The sequence below is a fragment of the Dinoponera quadriceps genome, unplaced genomic scaffold, assembly GCF_001313825.1.
Source record: "Dinoponera quadriceps isolate SergipeBrazil2010 unplaced genomic scaffold, ASM131382v1 scaffold475, whole genome shotgun sequence".
NCBI lineage: Eukaryota > Metazoa > Arthropoda > Insecta > Hymenoptera > Formicidae > Dinoponera > Dinoponera quadriceps.
This window is the reverse complement of record NW_014554738.1, coordinates 422,171-447,242: the sequence shown is the minus strand read 5'-3', so window position 1 is coordinate 447,242 and position 25,072 is coordinate 422,171. Positions and strand designations below refer to the sequence as shown.

The following is a 25,072-nucleotide window of genomic DNA, read 5'->3' as shown; positions in this document are numbered from 1 at the left end:
ATAAATATATACGTTCCTTTATTTTAAACCGCATGATTCATTGTTTCGCTCTAAATGCCTTTGCGACAATCGACTCTTCATAACTACTATTTTCTGAATTACGCAAAAAAAAATATTTGGCCGGAAACTTTTGATCGCCGCTTATATACATTTTTTTTTTTGTATTTTTGCGAATTTTGAAAGTTTTATACAATAAAAGGCATTTTCAGAAATGTTCATGTCTCTCTCATTCGCAATGCTGCGATTTCGAGTTCGTGCACGCTAGCGTCTCCCCCCCCCCCGTATGCACATTTATAATTGGTAGAAAAGAAGTTATATAGTTATAGAAGTAATAGAAGTTATCATTATATATTTACGTTCGGCGATGCATTCCACGATCAGGGCCGCAGAAATGAAGGCACGCGAGACGGTTTTTATTAAAAAAATGTATTCTCATTCACATCGTAGACACCACATTGACAATCCGTGCGTTATGGTCTCTAGATCGGTTAACAATATATGTAAATATATAGTTACTACTTACACTAATTACATTATCTTGCGTTATAATTGTTCGTACATAACTGTTCCGTCATCGAGACCGATGATTGCGCGTCTGTGTCACGTTGAAAATGTTTCTTTTTTTTCTTCCTTCAATAGTTCCTCGTATCAGATATATCCTTTTATTCTTGTTTCTCTCTCTAAGTTTTTTTCCTTTCGTTCCTTTCCTTCCGTCTTCTTCTTCCCACTTCCTTTTCTGTTCTTCATTCGATGCGAGAGATACGGTAAATTACTAAGGTTCGCTTAGGTGACTTACGCTTATAAAAAATGGACTGGTCTGGGGATATACGGAGTATCGGCACGCTTTTGAGTAGTTTTTATTTAGCGTGTGCGCTTGTCGCACACGTTCGAATATATTATTATATTTCCGGCTCGCTATGCGCACACGAAAGATGCCCACCCGATGCTCGCCGTTCGCGTGGCGAGCAACGTAAGAAGAACGGTCTCACTCTCTCTCTCTCTCTCTCTCTCACGAGAGAGGAGCGAAAATTCCCGCTCACATCGCGGACCACCGCTGGAACGGAGTTACCACGAAGATAGGGGCGACGACGACAAACCGTTACGAACGTGTAACGGCGATATACACTCCAAGTAAAGACTCCTCGGAATAGTTTACGAGGTGTTCACACGTACGAGAGAAATCATTCCGTTGGTGGTAATTGAATTTTCCGTTGGTCAGGGACCAGATGGAAATCCGGTTGCAAGGACCGAAAAGATTCCTTTGGGAGGTCTCAATCTCCTGAAATTCCTCCGATATCCGAAGGATATTGATTCTCGTCGTCACGGACGTTTTCAGTTCTCTTCACCGACTTCTCATTTGGTTCCTGTCCAGGTGGAACGAAAAATCACGACATCGAAATGACGAGAGAATGACTGCAAGAATAACCTCTCGATCATGATTCGATCACTTCCTCGTCATTTCGACGTCATTTTGATGTTTATTGTGATTCTTTGTTCTATTCAGTTGCAGTTGGAACCGAGTCTTTTTTCGCGCGGGAGAAAAGAGTCGACGACTATTTCAACGTGCGTGATTCGTGCCTGGGACTTTACTGTACACCTTTATATATACTGGGGATTAGCATAATCGATTAATATAAAACTATATTACCGACCGCGCACATATCACTAAGAATTATTACGTTATTTCGTACGTTATCAATGTCGTGTTGTTGTTCCTGTTGTTTTCGTTATTATAGTCATTATTATTATCATTACACACCTCTACGTGAAACTTAAGCGTGTACTCTCGCGAGTCGAGGACGCGCTGCTTTCTATAAAAATAGGTTCAGCCGCGAGGACTGAAGCAACGAAATAATTACAGCGAATTACGGTGCGACACGCGCGTCGCCCGACGAAGCGACAACCGTCTGACTTTCGCAACACGCGTCTCGTATCCAACAGGAAGATGCATCTCCTGAGAATAAACCGAGAGACAAATTCTCCTATTAGATATGGAATCCGTTGCGAAACTCATGAAAAACCAAAAAAAATGTAACAATATTTCTGTCCACCGCAGTACTCGGGCCTACAATGACCTGCTTTCACCGACTTTTCCGTTAAGTTAACCGACGGTTGACCGGCCAATCGCATTGATCAGTTGGCCAGTGCGATTGGTCGTTTAAGCGTCGGTTAGCCGTCGGCTAACTCGACCGGAGTTGGCGAAAGTCATCCTAAAATATCGTGACGTGCACACGTTCGACGTTGCAACGAACGTCTCGTGAGTTGGCATCTTTTCCGTCCGTGTGTACCAGAGTCCTATATAAAGAGAGAAGCGACAACTTCTCCTATTACCGACCCAAGTGCCGCCGTATCTACTCCGTTTTAGCTCCGTATAAGCAGACGATGCGGATTATAAATCATAAATATAGGCGCATCTTATATATAAGACCGTCTTAAGTTGATCTTCAGATGCTGAACAGCTCATTTTATTGACTACCGAAGCATCCGAAAGTGAACTTAAGATGATCTTAAATATAAGATCCGACTGTGAACATCGGGTATATGGAGTGCGATTAACTTGAAGCTACGAACGCTTTAAAATATTCGAATGAAAGCACGTGATTGGTATATTACGGCGCTTGAGAAACATTTGCAACACAAAGTGGGTCCTACCCACAATTAGAGTCCTAAATAATAAGAGAAGACCCGTTTGTGAATGTCTATGCACGATGAAAATCACAAGCAACAGAGAATAACACTAGCAATAGAACAGAGAATAACACTGAGCAATTTCTCACCTATCGGAAATCGTTATGCATTGACACGTGATTTCTGATAGGACAGGTGTAAACTCAATGCCGGTAAGTGTTACGTAACAAAGCTGATAACTATCGTGCCTCCGTCCGCTTCGCCGGGAGCTCAATATGAGGCGGATTCAATGGAGGTGAGGGAACCATCAGTCAGCGATCGCGACGCATCGTTGTCGCTCGTTCTCTTTGCATATAGGATTCTAGTATATATTCCAGTACCCCTCTCGCCAATCTCACCATCACGACATTCACTTCCCCGGTGACTCCACGGAGGAAAGTTCGCTCCGTGCGCGGAACAACCCATGCCGGATTACGGTTCACGAGATGAATTATGGGGGTTTCGATAATCATCGGAAGCCGATCTTACACTCTGATGCGAGCGGCCGGAATTCTCCTGGGAGAAATGGACAATTCACGTGGCACGAGGGAAAACCCTGAAATTGAGCACCACCGGCGTTTCTTTCTTTTTCTTTTTTTTTTTCGAAGAGTCACGGACAACGCGCTGTCACCGGTGAAAAAATACAGTCCAACGGCAACGCGTGCACCACGCCGGCCAGGCAGGTTACCTGTACCAAAAGGGATGAAGGAGAGAGATCTGGCGTTGTCCCACAGTTGAAGAAGGTGATTTGCACGCCCAGTTGGCTCGCGACCAGCGCATCAAGTGAACAGTGCGCACGCACGTGGCAGAGTACCAACGTGGAAAAGCTACGGTATATATATTATATATATCGGCAAATCACACGCAAAGTCGTTTAACGACGTCGCACCGTCGCGACTCCTCGGCGAAGCGGGCGACGAGGGAACATGGCGCCGGGCTCCTCGAGAAAGGTTCCCGTGCAACGACAACAACAACGAGTTGCACCACGTACCGACCACCGGGACGTCGTGACAGGGATGCAAGGAAGACACGGTGTGGGTGATCGTCACTCTACTACAAGCGGCCAGAGTCACACGCTGTCCGGGCTGCTGGTCTCCTGGTCGCAGACTTGCTCGGCCTCGCCGTCGCTCTCGCTCGGTGGACTCGGTGGCTGCTCCAGCTGGTACTGGTTGAAGCCTCGCGGCTGCTGCTCCTGGTGATGATGCAGGAGGTCGTGGTGGTAGTAGCAATGACGCCGGTCATCCACGACTCGTTGCGGCAGCTCGTCGATCGGCATGCCGCGCGCGCACCGTCGCAGCCGGTGGCAGCCCAAGCAGATCAGCACGACCACCAGGACGCTGCCGATCACGTAAGCTAACGGCGCCGTGTAGCTGTCCGCCTGTGGCTTCTCGGCGCCTGCAATTCGCGACGGTCGCCGGTTAAACGGTTTCGCGGTGTGCCTCGATGACGAGTTTCCTAACTTAGCGAGGCTGCGTTGCGCGAGGCGGGTCGACTCGCCGGCCTCTATCGGTACTCCTAGAGCGACACCTCGATACCTTCTCGGGAATAGCTGAATTGCCGAAAAACTGAGAGGAATTCCATGTTAACGAAAAAAGAGAGTTTCGTCGCGAGTTCGGATGGGATGCGAGATCAATTTTGCAATTGGGTAAGTCAATTTTTACCTTTAACTGAGTTAAGTTAAAAGTAATCTGATGAAATATTAATGATAGCTTAATTAAAAGTTAAGTTAAAATTAAATGGCATATTAAAGTGAAAAGAGTTAATAATGCAAAATCGTGTGTGTGTGTGTGTGTGTGTGTGTGTATGTGCAGAGTGTCTCTCAGAACCACAGGGAAATTTCATGAGGACGTAGAATGGATGGAAGTAAATGAAAAGATCCTGTACTATTTTGTAAACAACATGCAAAATTTTGAGTTATTAATTATAGCCATATAGAGGCTACTTTAATTAATAATTTAAAAACTTGCGTGTTCTTTCTGCAAAGTGGTGAAGAACTTTTTGTTCAGAGCGCGCTCACAAACACACACACACACGCACGCACGCACGCGCGCGCGCGCGCACGCACACACAGAGGGTATAAGTTGGACTGAATAACTGTGATATATTTTGGGATTATATTTAACTGCGATATTATTCTAATGCTAATATTGTCGATAGGTTTTTAGAGAAAAGACCTGAAAATGTGTTATTCAGTTCAAATTGTCAGAAAAAAATCGTTGCATAGTGATTAGAAGAACATTTTAAATGGAAAATGTTAAATTTTAAGATGCAATGAAAAAAATTTGATATAAAAATTTGGTTCTCCCCTTCCATCAAGGTTGAATTGTAATTTTCAATTTTGCAAGGTTCATTTTGTATTAGCGTTGTTTGCAATAAAATTTTTGCAGAGTGCTTTGAAGCATTGTCCCACACCTGAAAGCTGAAGATTCACGCTCTACGATGTTTCTTTAAATATCGCTCTACGAGCATTTCTTGCGAAAATATGAGACTTTGAATTTGGTCCTTTTTAGCGCTAATTTTATCCTGATCCTTTCATTTTGTTGAGAAGTGTATATGCTAAATATTTATTTCTACACATTAAATAAAAAAAAAAAATAAAAAAAAGATTGTCACGACACAAGTTGTGAGTGAGTGAGTAAGTGAGAGAGTGAGAGAGAAAGAGTGAGGTTTCTGTTTACTTTCTGTATACGTGATGACTGACTCGTGATGCGCTATTTCTGTCAATAATTTATAAAATAAGCTTCGATCAAAGTCTTGCAAGATAAAAAGTTGTCTCGGAATTTAGTCAAGATTATGTAGTTTCAAAGATGACAAAAAGGTTTGTGAAATTTCGAAAAAAATCGGTTTTCAATTTTTTACATTTTCGGATGACGTGAATCTTTAGAAACATTTTTCAGTTTACTGAATTGGAAAATTCGAAAAATTTAGTTCACGAGAACAGAAAACATGAAAATATGAATGTTTATTACTAATGAGTAAAAAGTCTTTCTTAAGCTTTTCCTGAATGAATGAAAAGTAAATCTCTAATTTTGCAAAAATTTTTAATTGAGAGAAATGATATTCTGTCAGTTTTCTTGTAATTCATCTATTCTCTTAGTACTCAATACCGGTTGATATTCTACCTGAACGGTTTCCTTGATGTAATGAAATATATAATTGGGAGATACACGTTACTCTATGCAATTCCTACGTTTCGTGTTTCGACGTGGTCCGTTGATTTGTATTGCCCGCTAAGCATGTGATTAGAATATTATAATTTAAGAGAAGCCACTCACCAAGCTGTTACTAAATTACGAGTAGCGAACTTGCGAGTCTTCGAAATTACACGATGGATGCCCTCGCTTTATTTGTATAGAATTCTCTATGTAGATCGAGAAAGATATAGGGACTACGAGAAAGAGGCAAATCAGTACAATTCAGAGAGAATACGTCGTAAGAGATTCAGGAGTACAAGTACAGTAGAGAGTAATCGCATGCAGTTAGATAATCAGTAAAGGCATAGATCGAATATAATTGCATTCCCTCTCGGCATGCTTTTCCGGTTTTCTGTGTTGGATGTCGTCTTCTGTGATATCATCAGCCGTAAAAGGTGATGTGTTATTTCCTGTCTGTTTTCTTCGTCCGCGAAACGTTCGTTCGCTCGTCTGATAATAACAGAAGCGCGACGAATCCCTCGAACGTCGGAGTCGCGATGTTAATTTCGCGTCTTACTATTCTCGCTCACACAGTTTTACGTCCAACGTAATATATTTTCACTGTTACTCTTATATGCGATCAAACAATTGACAACTGTTAGGATCGTGATCTCGACAACAATAATATTGCCCGAACTGCGAAGTTCAACAAAGATATGTAATTCTCACGGCACTGCTCGTCGTTTTTTGTTTTCACTCTCGAGCCACCGCATAGTGGGAAAGAAAATATTTGTTTTTCGGAGAAAAATCAGTCGACAATTTCAAATATTTATCTGATTTCGATTATTCTGTTCTTCACTCGTTCATTATAAATGTTTCCATAACATAGACCCGCAAACTATTTAAGATGAAGCTGAAAGTTAAAACGGCAAGAAAAATTCAAAATGACGGATTCGATATATTCAGCTTTGTCTTAAAAAAGTTTGCAGATGTGGAAAAATGTATAACGAGTGAGTGAAGAAAAGAATCATTGCGATCAGTTAAATATTCGACCGCCGATTGACTGTAATTCGAAAAAAGTGCCTTTCATTCTATTGCGCGGAGAGTAATTGTTACTATGCCTAACTAAGAAATGATTCGTCGAATTGATGTCGATGCGCGATATCGAAAATTGATTTGAAATTTCATCGATTTCGATTTATTTCTGTCGCAACTTTTGATGAATTTCCGATGCTCAGAATTTTGCCGTTAAAACTATTCCGGTCAAATAACTAGAGTTAGCGCGTAGAAATCTAAAATTGTTGATGTTATAACGTAATTATTATGCTCAAATCATAAGATCATCTGCACGTTATCCATGCTTTCTAATACAATTTTTTATTTACACTACATTTTTTTTATAACGATTAAAATTATTATATGAACAAAACGGATTGAAATCGTCTCGAAATGATGTAACATCGATGACACAGCAGAAAATATATTATTCGCCGTGTTCAGATGCTTCGCAATGAATATACGTCAAAAATGATCCGTTCCTTTAAAAAAATATCGTATAGAGTAAACTTCGAAACAAATATCAAAACACTTCACATTTCGAGCGATTACTTTCTATTTCGAATTTCGATCGCTCCGATGTCGATTCGCCGTCAATCGTCGATGGTTAATTTCTCGCTCGGATGACTCATGATAGAAAAAAAAAAAACAAGTGACGTCGGAAATTGGAAATGACACGCAAATGCTCATTCCATTCGGGCTGGTTAAGTACGGTAAATGATGTGCAATACTGTGAGTGAACTCACGTGATTGATAGGGGAGATCATAGCATGCCGGATCGTCGGAAGCTTCATGAGGGGGCTCAGATGGCCACGAACACAAAGCACAGAGAGAGAAGAAGCATGGCAGAGGCCCCAGCCAGTGCTGGTGACAATGGGGCTGATGCTGCACCTGCGACACCACACAATCATTCGCCCGCGCAGCCCCACCACTTCTTCGCTTGTACGTTCGTCTACGTTTGCTACTACTTACCTAGGGAAAAATTACAATGCTCGCACGCTTATTACGTGTGTGTGTGTACTCCCCGATTACGAGAGAGATTACGCCTTATCTATTAAAGTTACATAAACCGTCGTGTCTCGCTCGCTCTCGTGTGTGCTCCCGTATTGTCTTGGAAGACGCGACGGTGGCAAGTGTTATCGAATCGCGTTTGTAGCCACGTATCTTAGCCATAGAGACACGTGCCGTTAGAAAGGTCAACAGGCAAATCGCGTGAATTCATTTCCTTGCTCACGTCCTATTGTTACTGTTGTGTCATTGTGATCTGTTATCTTTTGTTGTTGTTCTTTCTCTTGTTTTCCACCCTCTAAATTTCTTGCAAATTGCGGAATCTTATTCAAAACGAATGAAAAGTGGCAGTATTTTTTTTCGCTCGAGGCGATGGTGAAAATACTGCCATTCGAAAGCGCAGGATTGAATGCTTCACCTAAACTTAGGGTGGATTCTGATCCCGTACGAGCGAATGTTTCGATCGATTGGAGGTTCCTGTAACACTGAAGTACAGAAAACTCCGTCAAAACAATCTTATTTCCGTATCAGTAACACTGAAGATTTTTCCAACCAGGCGCATTATTTTGGAAAATTTGCGTATCATGATTACTGCTCTAGAGCATCGTTGTCGATTTATCGAATAATCAACAGTCATGATGCGATGAATATTCGGATATGATGCACCCGATTGGAAATCTTCGATGTCATTGGGAGGGAAATGGGACTGCATTAATGGAGTCTTCAGTGTATTTCTGTCAGTTTCACACTTCAATTTTGCGTGAAAATATTCGTTCGATGACTCAGAGCAGAGAATTCACCCTAAGTGAAATTCGAATTCGAGCGATTCGGTGATCACTCTACTTTTCGAGTAAAATTTTATTCCAAGAAATCTAGAGAGTAAACGAAGCGTCTAATATCCCTCGGTAAAGCGAACGTCGTGATACATGCACCGTGCAGCGTCTATAAATTACACACTTCCCTGAGTTTGTATACTTTGCATACAGTGTGTACCAAAAGTCCGGCGACGGTCGAATATCTCGAAAATAAAGCATTTTATAGAGAAATGTTTTAGACAAAAGTCGCGTGATGAATATATTGGTGTGTTCAACATCGTTAAAAATTTTTGTGCGTTATCAAGGTCAGGTCAAAGTCACGTCAATTTTTCTAAATTGCACCCCCTACTTGTTATTGCAGATTCTGATAGCTGGTGTCAAAAGCTTTCCAGAACACTACTACAAAGTACATTTTCTAGTTAAAGTCTATGCGAGTTATGGTATTTCGAAGATAATTTACCGCCGGCTATCAGAATCTGCAAGAAAAAATAGGGGATGCGATTGAAAAATTGACGTGACCTTAACCTGACCTTGATAACGTACCACAAGGTAAAATTGTTAACAATAAATATATTAATATGTATAATTTGTCCAAAACATTTTTCTATAAAATGCTTTACTTTCGAGGTATTTAATCGTTTGCCGGACTTTTGAGACATACGAGAGAACCGGAAATATTCGAATTCGGGAATTCGGTCTTGCTTAAGTTTGTTGTTCTGTCTTGTGCACGACGCGGAAAGAAGAAATCACATTGCGGAAACGCGCGTTGCTTTGACATATGAGTTATTACGATCTCATCGTTCACGCCTAGCTCTCGACTGAATATCTCCGTACCGTTAATTCACTCCTCGTGCGAACCACGACTTTTGTACTAACAAGATACAAATGTACGATACTGTTAGAGGATCGCCTGAAGGTATTACGATACACAAAGACAACACCTGGAAATCTTTGTAGAATATAGTGTCTATTGAACAATCCAGAGGAGATTACACTGAATATCAGAGTAGAGTATAGTTTACGTAAAGAGAGAAAGAAAGAAAGAAAGAAAGAAAGAAAGAAAGAAAGAGAGAGGGAGAGAGAGGGAAGGAGGAGGAGGAGAGAGAGAGAGAGAGAGAGAGAGAGAGAGAAGTAGAGAAGCAGGAAGAGAGATAATATTAAGTCGTAATGGAAGCAAAGTAAAACACCGAATCACACACCGCTTTCGAAATGCTTGCTCCTGAGAAACACTGCGACTTTAACGTTTGCGAAACTTACAGTTCTCCTCGTCCGACGCATCATCCGGCCCGCAATTATCAATGTTATTGCACCGCAGGGATTCGGCGATGCAGTATTTATTTTTGCTGCACAGAAACTGATCTTGGCAGTCGGTGTTCTTGCTCACTTCGGTCCACACCGCGCGAAAACCTTGCTGTCCTACCGCTTTGTCGGCCGATATGAAGCTGTAACGTACCGTATTTTCACATGTTATACGATAAGAAGAAAATACAATGAAACACCCAGCAGGTGCGTAAATTAATTCGGCGTCTTTATCTTTAATTAATCATAATTTCGTTTTAAATCCAAATGTCTCGAAAGCCGTTATCTTTTTTATCGAAAGAAGATTCATTGGCTGCCCAATATAGATGATAGATATTAGAAGATGATAACAAATATTTCCAAGATTGATATGTTTTTTCGTAAATAAAGGCAAATTTCTTCAAAAAAGGCACTGAATTAATTTACACACACACACACACACAAAATTTTATAACACAATATTGTTATTTTAAATAAAACTAATTTTTTAAATCTATTTCAGTTAGGGGCTAAATTACCACATTTATTTCTTTTCAACCCATTCTGCAGTGCCGCCACATTTTTATAAGTAATGTCCTAAGTAAATATTTCGTAACTTTGGTTCTCGAATCGATCGAGCAATATTTTAACGAATGTAAACCTTCGATTTTCAATTTCAAATATTGATTGCCGACAAAGTTATTATATAATACAAAATGTAAATGGGGAGCCATAATACTATCCTTTCCTCGAGTGCTATAAATCGCCTATAAACGGATTCGTCGCATTCAATTAATTCCTATATCTGTGCTAACGAGTAAAATATTTGCCGACTTTCCGCACAAGTTCAAGTCCTTTCACCCCCTTCATACGTCGTCACGTTTATTAGGTTAATTCTCGCTCATCAAGTGTGATCGCAACGAACCTGAGCCGCATGTTGTTGTCTTCCGACATGAAGCTCCACTTAGCATCGGTCGGCTTCATGCCGCAGAGTTCGCGAGGCGTCGACGTCAACGAGTACCACATGCGTAACACAGCCGCCGGACAACCTCGTGCTGGAAGAACAGACGGGAAAACCGGTAAATTAACGCGCTTCTTAAACGCTCGGTTAATTACGAATTCATTCGTACGAGCGTTACCTGACTGATCGCCCTCCACGGAGAAGAGCTCAAAGTTCAAAAGTATCTGCTGATTTGGCTGCACTTTTATGAACCAGTTGCAAGTCTTGCTGGCGAGGTTCCGCGCCGGCCCTTCGTACTTGTTCGGGAAATTCGGGCTGGTTATGATACCGTAATTTAAACTACTAATATTCGACCCGCAATCTGCGACACAATAAATTCGATGTGGATTAATATCTCTGAGCAGGCCACGACGCGCGGCGGAAATCCGAGCAAATTCTGTGCTGCCATACTACGAGATCAACAGGATTTGCTCGATTTCTGCTGTCAGATAGTCGTACAGAATCTGCTTGGTTCCTGCTATCAATCTGCTGGCATAACATGTCGGCAAGCTCTGTCAGATTTCTGACTTGCCAGCAATTTGGCAACATCGCCGAACAGAACAGATTCTGTGTAAAATTTGTTGTCTTTCTGGTATAAGAAATTTATAATACATTCTGTTCAAAATCTGCCTATACAGGCTTTTAGCTATTTGGATACAGTTTTAAAAAAAGTATGTATTTTCTCATTTGAGAAATAATTCTTTCTTAGTGCAAAAATATATATTAATAATAAGAAAATATGTTATTACCCACCGAATAAATATCGTTTATTCTTTATATTCTTTATATATCTTTTTTCTCTCACGAGGGGAGAACCAGAAATGGGGACGCATTTTTTAAATGCGGTTTGTTGTAAAAGGTCTTTATACCCGTTATCATTTCCATTAGGAATTCCATACACTAGTTTCAGACACCCCTTATTTTTTTTTTACAAAAACATGAACATTTTGAAGTCATCGGATCAATTAACCACTTGGTGGCGTGATAGATTTCAAAGAAAAGAGGAAAGAAGCAAAATACTGTACGACAGCTTGAACGTATCTATTGAATATACTTGCGACTAACTGAAGGTTAAATATAAGATCTGATTATGAATATCGCTCTAAGCTTGAGTAAAACATTCATTCTTACGATTTTTCGTGGAAATATCGCCACTTTTCGCTTATTTTAAATGAGATTTCACTTCAAGAAATGCGGAACACACTTTCAGACCATTTTTTCCTCGCGTTGTTCCGCATTAAAAGAATTAATTCCTTCATTTCATTATTTTGTTTTTTGAAGAGAACTAATGAAAAGCGCGTCCTCCGTACCTCCGAAGATAGGTTTGGCGACCTCAAAGTTGTAACGCGCCTTGAAGCCACTGTAGACTAATTCAGAGTCGGTGTGCAGAATCACCTTCAAGCCGAGCGCGCCGAGATTCGACTCGACCGGGCCCGGCGCAGTCGAGCCGCAGTACCTTCCTATCAGTTTCTCCGTTTTGTCGCGGTACATGTTGTAAATCTCCAACCAGTCGTTCTGACACAGGTCGTATCTGTCAAGCGGAAACAATATCGGCCACACGTTCGACGACACACAGTGGTCCGAGATAGATATTTCTTGACTAAAACTCGCTCTTTTTTCTTTTTCAGTTTTACCCCGAGAAAGAATTGTGTATTTCCTCCCTTAAGGCACTTGAGAATCTTTGCATGCAAATTTCTCGCAAATACTTGGGAAGTGCGTCGTCTGATTTATCTATCAATTAGCAGAAGTTTGATGCAACAACGTATTCCAATTTGAACGAGATCCGCGATGACAAGACTCTTTCCCTTTGTTAGTGTTCTGAACTTCGATCTTTCTGTCCGGATAAATATATTTTAAAATTAAAATCCCGATATTCTCGATATTACATGAATTTAATACCGTTCGGAATTATTTTTAACGTTGCATTATATAAAAAGTAAGCTTCGCTAAGCATATGTTCTACTAGAAAGTAATAAAATTATCTCAACATATACAAGCAAATGTCTAATCATACAGGGTCTCTAGACTGGTCTCTTCTTAAGAAGTATACAAAGAATTATTGTTATCAAGATTCAGAATTTTTACTGATAACTTTTACTCCCGAACTACTTTGCGTCGGTATCCACAAATCGCGGCCTAATCACGACTCACCCGTAATGCCCGCCCGTGACGTTAAGATTCTTCGTCCGCACTTTGAAATGGTCGAAGATCAAGGCGACCTGCTCGTTCGGCGTTGCCAGGTAGAAGAAGTACGTGCAATTCGTGTCGCTGGGATAATTGCTGGGGTAGCGGGGCGAATTGAATTCGCCACGTTTGCGAGACGAGCTGCGGTACGTGAAGGTGCAGCTGCCGTCGGGCGCCGCGGTCCCCGGTATCTTGTACTCCGTCTCGAAGGTGTACCTGCCTCAACACTCGGTGTTACAAAGATACACTCGTGGTGTGATATGTCCGCGGACACTTGTTCGTCCGGTCGCGTCGTAATGGCAAAACGGAATCAGTTTCTCTGGAAATTCGCGCTTACCGCGTTTTCTCACACTCACTTTGCCTTAAAGCCCTGCGCCGGCAGTTCGCCGCTGCTGAATACCATCACGAGCCTCGGTCCGTCGCTAACTACATGGTTCGGATTGCTCTGGTTGCCGCACATCTCGTAATCGAATTTATCGTAGGAATCCGTTGCCTCCTGGCCCTTCAGATACAGCTTCAGGTAGCCGTCGGTGCATGTCGTTCTGGAAACGCGAAAGCCCGGTGAAAACGCGGTCGGGGCGTGTGTGAGACGACAGAACTACCGTTTGCGGGTTTTCGACCGTACAGAAAAAAAGAAGAAGAAGAAGAAGGAGAGAGAGAGAGAGAGAGAGAAATATGAAAAAGACGTGACACTCACTCTCCTTTCGGTATCTGAATCTTGAATTGCTCAAACTCCAGCCGCACGCGCTCGAGATGCTGCGAGTCTTGCATGCCGTAAATAAAATAACGGCAGACGACCTTCGGTATGTAAGGATACGGATAATTCGGGCTAACCACAAATCCCGACGTCTCCTTCTTGCTGAGGATCTTCTGGTCGCACTCGGATCCGCGGATGTGTTCGCCTTGGTAATTTGTTATGAAGTCTGCGAAGGGAACGAGAACATAAGGGCGAGCGATACAGGCGGAAGCTTAAGGGGGTGATTCTCGTTAGAAACGTTCAGTTTGATAGGTGATTTTTAGGAATTCAGTAGTGACGAAGTTACAAATAATTTTGCCAGCGCCAAACACGAGAAGTTTGTGATCACGATTCCGACGACGTGGTAGAAAGATTATTAAATTATAAAATCTATTATCTCTATTACATACGATGAAATCGATACTTTTAATATTTCGATTTTTCCAGGAATTTTCAAAGCTGAAAAAGAACTGGCCAAAAATGGATTTGTCTCCATCAAATCGTGCCATTTTGTAAAAAAAAAATATAAATTTCTATTCTCCATCGTGGTAAGAACGACAATCACGAGTTTATGATTTCTTAATAATTTTAATAATTTCTTCACCGTTTTAGTTTCAGAAGCCTAATGTGCAGCGCTGCTAGGTGGACAATGTCCGGAATCGTGGCAACAACCGTGCGGACAAAATTTCCGTTCAGCGCCGCACAAAATCATTTATAACTTTATTAATACCGAATATTCTTCAAAGTCAAGCGGAATGGATTAAATTGGCACGGTTGTCTCACCCAGGCTGACGAAACCCTCGGAGAATTCGAAGATGCCCTTGAATCCGCGATTTTGTGTGTTCGCGGTGCGCTTCAAGGTGACGAACGCCACATACAAGCTGGATTCCGAGGAGTAGAGCACCAAGTTCCGCTGTTGGCCGCAATATGTGCCGATCACGGCCGTCGAATTGTCAATACCGTCGTGCACTTTCACGTAATCCAAAGGGCAACTGCGAATCGTGAACGAAATCTTCGCTTTAGGAAAGATCAAATCAAAGATCTTTACACCGAGAAAAACATTTACGAATTATTAACAAGAGTGTTTTTCTTTTTAATATTCAAAATAAATAACGAATCGTTAGCTTAGTAGTAATAAATTTCTGTAAGGGCGATAAATTAAGTTAAAGAGGAAAAAAACCACATCGAAAATTGAAGTGACTCGGGGTCGGTCTGACCCCGTCTGGCTTTTCCAGGATTGATCGGTCGGAGAAATTGGCAACTTGATTTCTGAGGGAATTTTACTTTCGAGAGACCGAGATCCTCTTATTTCGGCCGTTCAAATCACCATTTGTCAAAGACTTCGTAGTACACAGATCGTTCATACGTACTGCGGCCCGCCGAAAAACAAGTCGAAGTCGCGAAACTCCAGCCGCACGCGTTGCCCGGACTTCCCGATGAACTGATAGCTACAAAAAAGATCTTTCGGATAGCTGCCGGGATAAGTTGGCGACAGTATGTTGCCGGTGCCTTTCGCTAGTGCACTTATCGTGAAGGAGCACGGTGTACTCGGTGCCGGCGTGCCCACCTCGTATTCGGCTGCGAACGTTACGTGAAATTCATTAAAACTTACACCGGCGACCCATCTCGGGATAAATAACTTTGCACAAGTGGCGAGCGAAGGGCTCCGTGCCGCGGAGAGAAACGGACCGAACATCGAAGATTTATCAATTCCGAGACGAGCCACTGCGACCGCGTCCAGTCGTGTACGGAAAATTTAGACGTGTACAAAAACGTCCGAATCTCCTTTTCATTAATCCTTTTTCATGAATATTTCACTACTGGCCGAGGTTCCTGATGTTAATGGAACAAGCGTTCGGCGCTCTCTCCCTCTCTCTCTCTCTCTTTTTCTCCCCCTCCCCCTCTTTTTTGTTCTCCTTTCTAGTTAGAGGAGATACAATACGCTCGAAAAACACCGAAAATCGGCCTATTTTCCAACAATTGATATTCAAAGCTAGACGAAGTAAAATGTTTGCAACCTTGAGAAATGACTCTTTATTGTTCTGCTGTGTAAATGGTACAGGAGAGAGTAGTAGTTTGAGAGAAACTGTTTCTTTCTCTTTCTCAAACGTCTAAAAAATTCGATTAAACCAATTAATTAAAATTCACTTGATTTGGCTTTGGGTTATCACTGTTTAAGGACATACCGATTTTTCGGATACTTTAAGAGTCCTGTTCCCTCCCCCCCCCCCTCCATCGGTCGTCGCCGGATTGCAAATCAATTCGATGTCATCGCTCTTTCTCCTCCGAGGTACGAGAGAGAGGAAGCAAATATTCGTCGTTAAGAAGACTGATCGAGACATGACACTTACAGGCGTTGATAAATTTGTAAATACCGCTGAAAATGCTCGGTACCGTCATATTCTTGTCGGTGAAAAAACTGAGGGCGATTCCCTGATAGAGGGAGACCCGTCTGCGAGGTGGAATCGGCCCGCAAAACCGACCACCGAACGGCGTTTCTATCAGCTTAGTCGTATTCTCCGATCGTATTTCCGAGTATATATCCATGTACTCGTGAACACAGCTGAAACGAAAAGTTATGTCGGCGCAATTGTCACACGGCGTGTTCACATGTTGTCGTCTCTCTCTCTCTCTCTCTCTCTTTTTTTCATGCGCCACGTCGACATTTCATCAGGGTAAGTACACGTTCTTAATAATTAATCTTAAACACACAGGCTCTTACGAGAGTCTTTTTTAGCGGACACTTACGCAGGTAATTCTCCCACAGCGGATCCACTACAGGCCGGCGAAATTGTGCGTGTAAACAAAATATATATGTATAATATATACGTTTAGACATGTAAATATTTCATAATTAGACCGATCGCTTCTTACATGCATCGGTTATCGAGCGTGACAATCCAACGTTGGAATTCGCATAGCCCGCATATTTATACCTCTCTGTTCGGATGATCATTATTATAACTCACACCAATTGAGAAGTGATTGTGAGAAAATTGCGCATTATAACAGAAAAAAGTGAGACGACAAAAGCCAAGTCGAAATTTTCAGACGCTACTTTGACGCTTTTACCAACAATTCGCGTCTACTTTAAATGGCTCATAAATTAGTGAAGATCTATTTCGACGATGATACTATTCTTGTTAACTTCTCCCTTTTTCTCTATTGAATCTCTAATTCTACACATTTAACTTTAAGCTAATTTTATTTAACTTTTAGCTACCTTGAAGTTATCAATGTTCTCGATATTTCGGTTATCAAATTCACATGGATATTCAAAACAAATTATTTTGACACTTGAAACGACGAAAACGGAAATTTAAGACATCGTCACGGTCAAGGTGGAAGTAAATTATATCATTAGAATTGAATTTATCTCGTGCTATCTTAGTTGTAGCATCTTTGTGTTGTAGGATTAAAGATTTAACAAAGGTCCAGAATTTCGACTCGTAAAAGATGTGGCCCTTTCGCATTACGAGCAAACGAAAGAATGATAATATTCACGATATCAAGATATTCGAGATTTCCCATCGGGATATCAGAAATTTATTTCCCCCCGTTATTCGTCCGGAATTCCGCGTCGATCGACACGGAATGAAAAATAATCGAGATCATGCAACGATCGACTGAACGCGTCGGACATCTCGGTGTCTATTATCGGCCACGGAAAGAATGGCAAGGGAATGTGTTATCAGACCATGGGCGATAATAGCCGTCGCGAGTTGCGACGCGTCAAGTACGATTGGGAGGGGGGTAATGGAAGTGAAAAACGACGACGGGGTGATGATTGAATGCCGGTAAAACTCACTCTGGTGGCTTTCCCCGAAGGCCGAACGACGTGAAAACCAATTCGACACGCTGACGCGGCCCTGCGAGGAACGTGTAAACGCACTGTCGAGGATTCCCTTCGGGGTTGGTCAACGTCGGTGCATGAAAAGTTCCATTCAGCGGCCCGTCAGGAGTGCTAACGAACTTTTGGTCGCACTCTGTGAAACGAGAGACAAGGTCGCGGGACTCGCGTGAATTGATAGGTCGTGGCCGCGCGAGGACCGAAATCGACCGTAATTTTCGGTTAGTTCAATCTTCCGGTATCGTCCGCACGCGAACGAGTATGACATTTTCATTTTTATTGCCCCCTTTTCCACACACACACACACACGCACACACACACGCACACGCGCGCGCGTTATTTTTATCTTCTCTCGTACAAAGGAGCGTACCGCGTGGGACGAACGTCCACTCCTGACATTTCTGGGGCAAAACCTTTTTTTCCAGACGCGCGATCGATCGATTTTACATTCATTATGATGAGTACGCAATCTTTGAAATTGTGCGGCTACGGAGGGACGCAGGAGAAGATATATATATATATATATATATATTTGTATGTGTGTATGTATATAGATTTTGTGTGCGTGTGTGTATATTGCGCGCTATATACATATATAGGCGCTATATACATATATAGGTGCTACATACGCGGGAATCTCTGAACCGACCGGAATTACGTCGGTTTCGGTCTGCAGCGCACGCCGATAATTCGGCAGCTAATAATTCTATCGAGCTGCGCGAAGTCAGCCGGGCATAAGTGAAAAAAATGAAGTAAAACGAGTAGAGAAAGTGTAGAGAAACGTACTTGGTGTTCTGGCAGTGGTGAGGCCTCCCGGTGGTGGTGGCGGCAGTGATGGAACGTAGTCTTGTTGTGGCAGTGGCGCGTCAATTACCTCGTGGGCTGAATTGGGGGTAGGGAGGGAGAGGGGACGGTGTGGCGATTCAAAGTAGCCCCCGACCGACAACATCCACCGCCACCGGGAAAACACCACACCGTATTAATTCGACGATAATCATGATAATACCGAGGCTGATAACAATGTGACGTATGTCGAGGTCGAGTGAAAACGAGCGAGTCCCTCTCTCTTTCTCTCTCCTCTCTTTCCCTCTTCACGCTTTCCAGTTCCGCGTTTCCGCGAAAGAACAATAATCCGAAATACGCTCGCTATCTCTCTCTTTTCCTTTCTCCAAGCTGTCCGAAGATGTAGTTTACGCTCGAACTCTCGTGTATAACAATTATATCGCGTCGCGTCGGTGGATGAAAAATCCGGCTGAAGTTTCAAGTGAAAATTTGACAGAGAGAGAGAGAGAGAGAGAAGGAGAAGGAGAAGAAGGGGGGACGCCGCCCCGTATGCTTCGTCACATTATTATTGTTCAACGTTGCGTCGTTATTGTCGAGGGAAAAATTATCGAGACCCGCCACCTCGGGATAAACATGCAAGATTAATAATCACTGCTTGCGCGATCAAAGTCGCGCGAGATGCAGCAACACACGTCTTTCGTGGATTCCCTCGAGCCCTCTCGGAGTTATTTTGAGCGCTGAAAGTGACACCGAGCGTGATCCCGCGGGTGCATAGTCGGATAACTTTCAATTCAAATTCTCCGCGTAGGAAACAGCGAACGTTTCGTGCTGGTTGATCTCTTCGGACGAACGGATCCTTGTCGATCCTCGTGTTTGACCGTACCTCGCGCGATTCGATCGCGACTCGATCGTGAAAACGATCGCGTGAGAGGGAAAAAGAAGGAAAAAAAAGTGCAGCTTAATTACAACACGCTTCGAAGCAGTTCTTACTGACCTGTGGAGCTGTGTGGACAGAGTAGCAAGAGTAACACGAGGGCTGACGAAAGAAAACTACTCCCAGAGACATGCCAGAGTACTGAAGCCATACTGTATCCTGAGAATAATCATTCATATATCTCGTATACGTCAGCGACCATACATATACACACACACACACACGCACACACACGGAGTCGTACTGATTTTTTTTTATTCTCTTTTCAAGTGTCTTTACCATATCGTCAGTGTCTGTTCCGGGCGCAGGAAAAGCGAGGAAAATCGATCCGGAAGATCATCTGCAATATACGGGATTTACTTGTTATTATTATTCGTCGCAATCGTTGACTTTGTGTTGTATGGTTAGGTAAATAAGCGAGTATGTCTCGTCACACGTCATCTCGAGAAGACGATCGTCGGGTGGTTCGAGGTGGTAGTTTTCCAGTTTACGCTCGATAATTACAGCGCAACACGCGGTGTGTGGTCAGTTTTTAAAAGATTGCAAGACTTTTTTTTATTAGTTTCTATTTTTATAAGTTTCAGACCGCATCTCATGTCCGGTAGGAAAATTTGTTCCTTTCCTCGCGGAGATGGATGGAAAACAGAAGTGCACAGAGGAAAGGTGAATTGACGTGAGAAAAATTGATCGCTCGCATTTTCCTCATAAGGATCTCCGCCACTGTCATAAGGGAAATGCCAAAACGATCTCAGAAGAGCAACTACGCCATATTAACACAAGAGTTGCAATGCGCGAGGCGGCAGAATTTTCGAACATTTATCGTAATTCGTAAAAGTTGTGGCAATTATTTATGTTTCGTTAGTCAATAATAATAATAACAAGTTACTTATCAATTTCGTCTTTGGTTAAGAAAGAAAGACTTTATTACACGTAAAAATGATGATTTGTTTACCGCTTATTGTCACACAGAAATAAATAATTTTCCGTAAAAGTTCTTAGTATACGAATATGTTTTATACTCACTGTATTTCGGGCCGGGCGAATCGCATTTGATCAATTAATACCAATGTTGCCATCGATCGCAGGAAAAATTAATCATGCGATACCTGCCACACGCCCGAGTCCGCTTTCGTTCGGACACGAGCGAGCGCGCTTGAAAAATAAAAGCGATCTGACTCGCGCGATCGCATCGAGTGATTTCACACTGAATTAACGAAATATCGATATGCGACGACGACGACGACGACGAGAGCGCATCGAACGATCCTTCCACGGCTGCGTGAGCGCGAAAAGTGTTTCCCAGTGACAGCCGTGGAAGTGAGTAATAATTCGACGATGAATCCGAGCATTTCTCGTTCCTTCTTCTCGCTTCGAAAGGGAAACTCGAGTCGAAAATTATTATCGGCGAAACGCAAGCGCACCAATCGACCGTACAACGAAAAAGATTACCGGATGGTTTCTTATCGCGTGCTGTTATCAGCTGTCATATTGTTTTTATACCTGAAAGTTGCTATAAATTGTCTAAAGCGTTCGCTCTCCGCAACTAAATCACAGTTTCTCCGATCCATTTTCGCACGAGGTAAGCAACAATCAAAATTCTACTTTTTATTATACCGTACCGTTATTTACATTATTAAACGTGATCGTTACTTACCACTTAATAAGAAAAAAATAATAAAGAAACGGATACAGTATAAGTCCAGTCTAAATTCGCGAATCGTATCGCTGACGAAAAAACCGAACGACGGCGAGACTCGTCAATGCTCGTTGAATTTTTATCCCCTTTTTTTCCAACGAGCCAGAGCCCGCCCCTTGTCCCCGCGCGCGCCCGAGTCTCGGCAAACGGGAGCAATCGACAGGAGGAGAAGCGAGGCGCGTGTAGAACGCGGCACGGACGGCTAGAAAGTAGAACAGGAGGTATTATAGGATCAGAACCGCACCCATGCGCTCTCAGAAAAGGATAGCAAGATGGTCAATAGCGGTGTTACCGACCGTTTAAACGCCGGCTTTTCTTCGACGTGGATCGTGCAAAACGACGAACGGCACGAACGTCCACGGGTATTCAGCGGGTATACATGCCGGGACATCCCTGACCTGCCTGAACGCTCACCGAGCGTCCGTCCGAATTTCCCCGGCGGCTCTTTAATGTCGCCGCCGCACGCGTGTACGAAAACTCGATTGTCACTGATGAAATCGTGTGTAATGTTGAATCCGTTATGGTTCTCCGGCGAGAATGAACAAAGGTGGTGCAACGAACCACTGTTTAGCTGCAATCGTAACCTGTCGTTGGTCGTCTTTTGCGTCTCGATGTTTTTCGGAAAAAATAGGAATGTCGAAGGGTATCCTAATGTGAGAGAATCTAATTGATAAATCCGTGCCGTTGGAAAGTTTCTCTTATCATTAACTATCTTATCATTAACTTATCATCAATTTATCTTATCATTAACTATCATTAACTATACATATATCATATCAGGAATTTTCTCTTCGTACTCCTGTTATTCGACTACTTAACATTCGTAATCGTCAGGATTTGAGTGTCTCATGGGTCGAAATCGACCCGCATAGTAAAAAAAATGCGAAACATTTACAACGGCACTGCCACAATCGTAGGGACGTGGTGAAAGAGTTCGAAATCGCCCGTTCGAGGATCACAAAGATGACTCGTGTAATTACGAGTGCGTTAATTCACTCGGTTGCACGATTGTTAAATTCAACGACGAATAATAAGGTCATGTGATCCTTGATTGAGGTTGACGGGACGATTGGCGATCTGAATCAACTAGCGATATCGCGAGAGCCCCGAGAGCGTCATCGAAAAAATCACGCCGAGGGTGATTTCGGATTTGTCACGAGCGGAGAGGGCGCGGAGATACAAAAATCTGCGGGGGGAAAAAAAGGGAGAAAAAGCAAACCTCGAATATAAAACATAGGCAGAAATAATTCACAATTGAGAGCGTGTGTAAAAAAAAAAAAAAGAAGGAAATTCAGGGTAATTCCGAGATCGAAATTCGGAAAATGGACGAGCCATCGCGTGCGAGCTGGCCGAACTGATCGCACACGCGCGTCTCGATGAAACGATTGATTCGCGTATCAATCGCCGCGCGTTTCCGCGAGATTTCCGGCGATTACGGGCCGCATTAATGTCGCGCACTCTCAGCACCGACTCAATCCGTCAACGTCGTATTTATCGGCAACAGCACCGTATTCATCGGCGCATTCACGTGCGCGCGTGCGAGGACATAATTCATTCACGACTCGCTCGTTTGGAAAAATAACGGTTCGCACGCTGCTGTCATTGAAGAACCGGCTACATCGGAAATAGTGCGAAGCAGGGAATTTGAGAATTTTTTTTTCAATTGAACAAAGCACAACACCGGGAGTAAGCGAGACGGATCATTCCAACGTGGTCTACAATGAGCAGCGGGAATATTTTTGTAAAAAATAAGAACAAGAAATGAACCAATCGTAGTCGATTGTTTTTCATACACTCGAATACGATTGTTACTTATTTCTTATTCTTACTTTTCACGAACGCACCCCTGTTCATATCGCAGACTACGCTTCCCATTTTATACTCCTTACCGTCTTACTACCACACAGCCGATCCCTTACTCCTTGTTTATTATTGCTTATAGTAGTGAAATCTCACTCATCCCTCTGTAAGGGTCGCCGATGCGCCTAACGACAGGACAAGCCGACAAATCGCACGGTGAAAACTATTACACCCGACGCACCGCGACGAAGGCGAGGGAAGGGAGGAACGAAACGGAAAGAGACGTCGATGAGAAAAAAGGAAATAGAACGATCTCATGGGTCCCTCCTGCGGATAGAGTCGCCCTCCGTTAAATCTCACGGGTGTGAAATATTTCAAAACAGGGGATCTAAGTAGAATAATAAAAATGAATCTAGAAGAATCAAGATATATAGGATGGATGGACAGAGGAAGAGAGGGGGAGAGAGAAGAGAGGGAGATGCATCGTTTTTCAAAAAGATAGACGAAAAAACTTCTCCCCGAAGTTCGAAAAGCACAAAAGCACTATCCCGGTATGTCGAGTTAACTACGGGATCGCGATTATTCCCGCGAGAAGAATAATCCTGCCACTCCCTCCGGGGATCGGCGAAATCACTGGCATAGAGAATCATCGGCTCATATCTCGGCTCGATCCGACGTCCCTGCGTGAAACAGAGGAAGGCCTTCCTTCGGAGAAAAACACTTACCCCCTGTCGCACCCAAGTCGCAGAGGCTACATCGCGCGATGCGCCTCTCCCCCTCTTCCTCCAGCGTCCCGAGGCACTGTAACTCCCGCGGGTACATACGACACCTTACACGCTCTCTCGACTCACCCTCGACACGCCTACCGTGGTAGTCGCGCGACGTGTGACGAATATCGGCGACTAATCACGCGGTGACAAACGGCGGCCCTGCGTGCGAATCGAATGAGCAACGACGACGACGCGTGATTCTCGCGCGAGGCCCTGTTCGCGACGATCCACATCGTCGTCGTCGTCGTCGATCTTTCGATATTTCGAGAGGTTCCTCTCCTCGACCACGGGGGCGGAAGAGGACGTACCATGGCTGCGCTCGATTCGGGCGCTCACACGCCAAGCGTCACCCCACCTTCATTGGCCATTGCATACGGGAGAGATAGAACGAGCCGAAAGCGAACGCAGCCTGTAGCAGCCGCGATACGTACACACGCGCGCACACTCCTCACACGCATGCTACTACTCTTCCGACGAGAAAATCTCGCGGACTCCTCGGAGAGCATGAGGACCACCTCTCGGCAGGCCCGGTCGCGCGGTGCTCGTCGTCACGAAAGCGCGTGTAACTTTTCTTGCGTATCCGCGGCTTCGATCTACGACTTAGCGTATCTCGAGGCCCCTCACGGCGTTATTTACCCTGCCGATGCGAAGTCACGATGTTTGCGTCGTCAACCGGAGATCAGCGGGCGGCGCGTCACGCACGTTCACATCTGTACTCATCGGGCGTCATCGTAACTAGAGCATCGCGCGTACACGCGCACTCTCCGCCGCCACCCTCTCGGCAGCCGATTCGCGCCCTCGTCGCTTCTGCCGATGTCGCTCCTTGCCTCGGGTGATGTTGATTCTTCTTTCGTCGTCGCCGCGACCACACCACACCATCACTGGAGAACGTCACGAGGAGAAGACGGAAGAACGGCAGAACATTAGAACGCAGACCGCGCGCGCGACTCGCCCCTCCGCGATGAGAGTGACTCCGCCGCCGCCAACACGCCCTGATGTCGGCGACAGAGGCCGCCAAAAACCGCGGAAGGGTAGTTGCGCGCGATCGAGCCCACGAGAAAGGGAGAGAGGGTGGGAATCGCCGGACCGAGAATTCCTGCGCCCCTCCGCAGTCTTTGCGTTTTTCTCCTCTCTCGTCGCCCTCTTCGGGATTCTCCGAGGAGGAGATGTGTCGTGCGGGCTCGGGCCAAGAGTTACGGCCCTGCTCACCGGGGGTTTGAATTTCGCGCCTCTGTGAGAATCGATGTATCGATGTACACCCGATGAGATATCCGAAATCGAGTGGATTTCTCAGCAAGTCGAACGGTTGTTTCTCGCTCACTTTGTTGTGCGCGAATTGTTTCTTACGATTAGAAAAGTAA

At 43.8% G+C, this 25,072-nt stretch overlaps 1 protein-coding gene across 5 annotated transcripts; it reads right to left on the bottom strand.

Annotated features, from left to right (window-relative positions):
• Nucleotides 1-393: 393 nt before the first annotated feature.
• LOC106741209 (dorsal-ventral patterning tolloid-like protein 1) lies at nucleotides 394-24,677 on the bottom strand. 5 transcript variants are annotated; one of them, XR_001374159.1, is made up of 18 exons: nucleotides 24,348-24,677; nucleotides 19,725-19,785; nucleotides 19,506-19,604; nucleotides 18,515-18,610; nucleotides 17,687-17,864; nucleotides 16,627-16,653; nucleotides 16,230-16,441; nucleotides 15,249-15,456; nucleotides 14,662-14,870; nucleotides 13,840-14,065; nucleotides 13,499-13,684; nucleotides 13,110-13,358; nucleotides 12,269-12,489; nucleotides 11,098-11,280; nucleotides 10,884-11,013; nucleotides 9,938-10,122; nucleotides 7,604-7,748; nucleotides 3,979-4,062 (listed from the first exon to the last, which is right to left on the bottom strand). XR_001374159.1 is itself a non-coding variant. In XM_014612975.1 (17 exons), exons 3-17 carry the CDS (start codon nucleotides 19,594-19,596, stop codon nucleotides 3,737-3,739), a joined length of 2,727 nt encoding a protein of 908 aa, XP_014468461.1. In that variant the 5' UTR covers nucleotides 19,597-19,604; nucleotides 19,725-19,785; nucleotides 24,348-24,677; the 3' UTR covers nucleotides 394-3,736. The 5 variants fall into 5 exon arrangements, 4 of the variants coding, with proteins under 4 accessions (XP_014468461.1, XP_014468462.1, XP_014468463.1 ...); XM_014612975.1 differs by lacking the exon at nucleotides 7,604-7,748 and having other exon boundaries at nucleotides 394-4,062; XM_014612976.1 differs by lacking the exons at nucleotides 7,604-7,748; nucleotides 24,348-24,677 and adding an exon at nucleotides 20,469-24,336 and having other exon boundaries at nucleotides 394-4,062.
• Nucleotides 24,678-25,072: the final 395 nt, after the last annotated feature.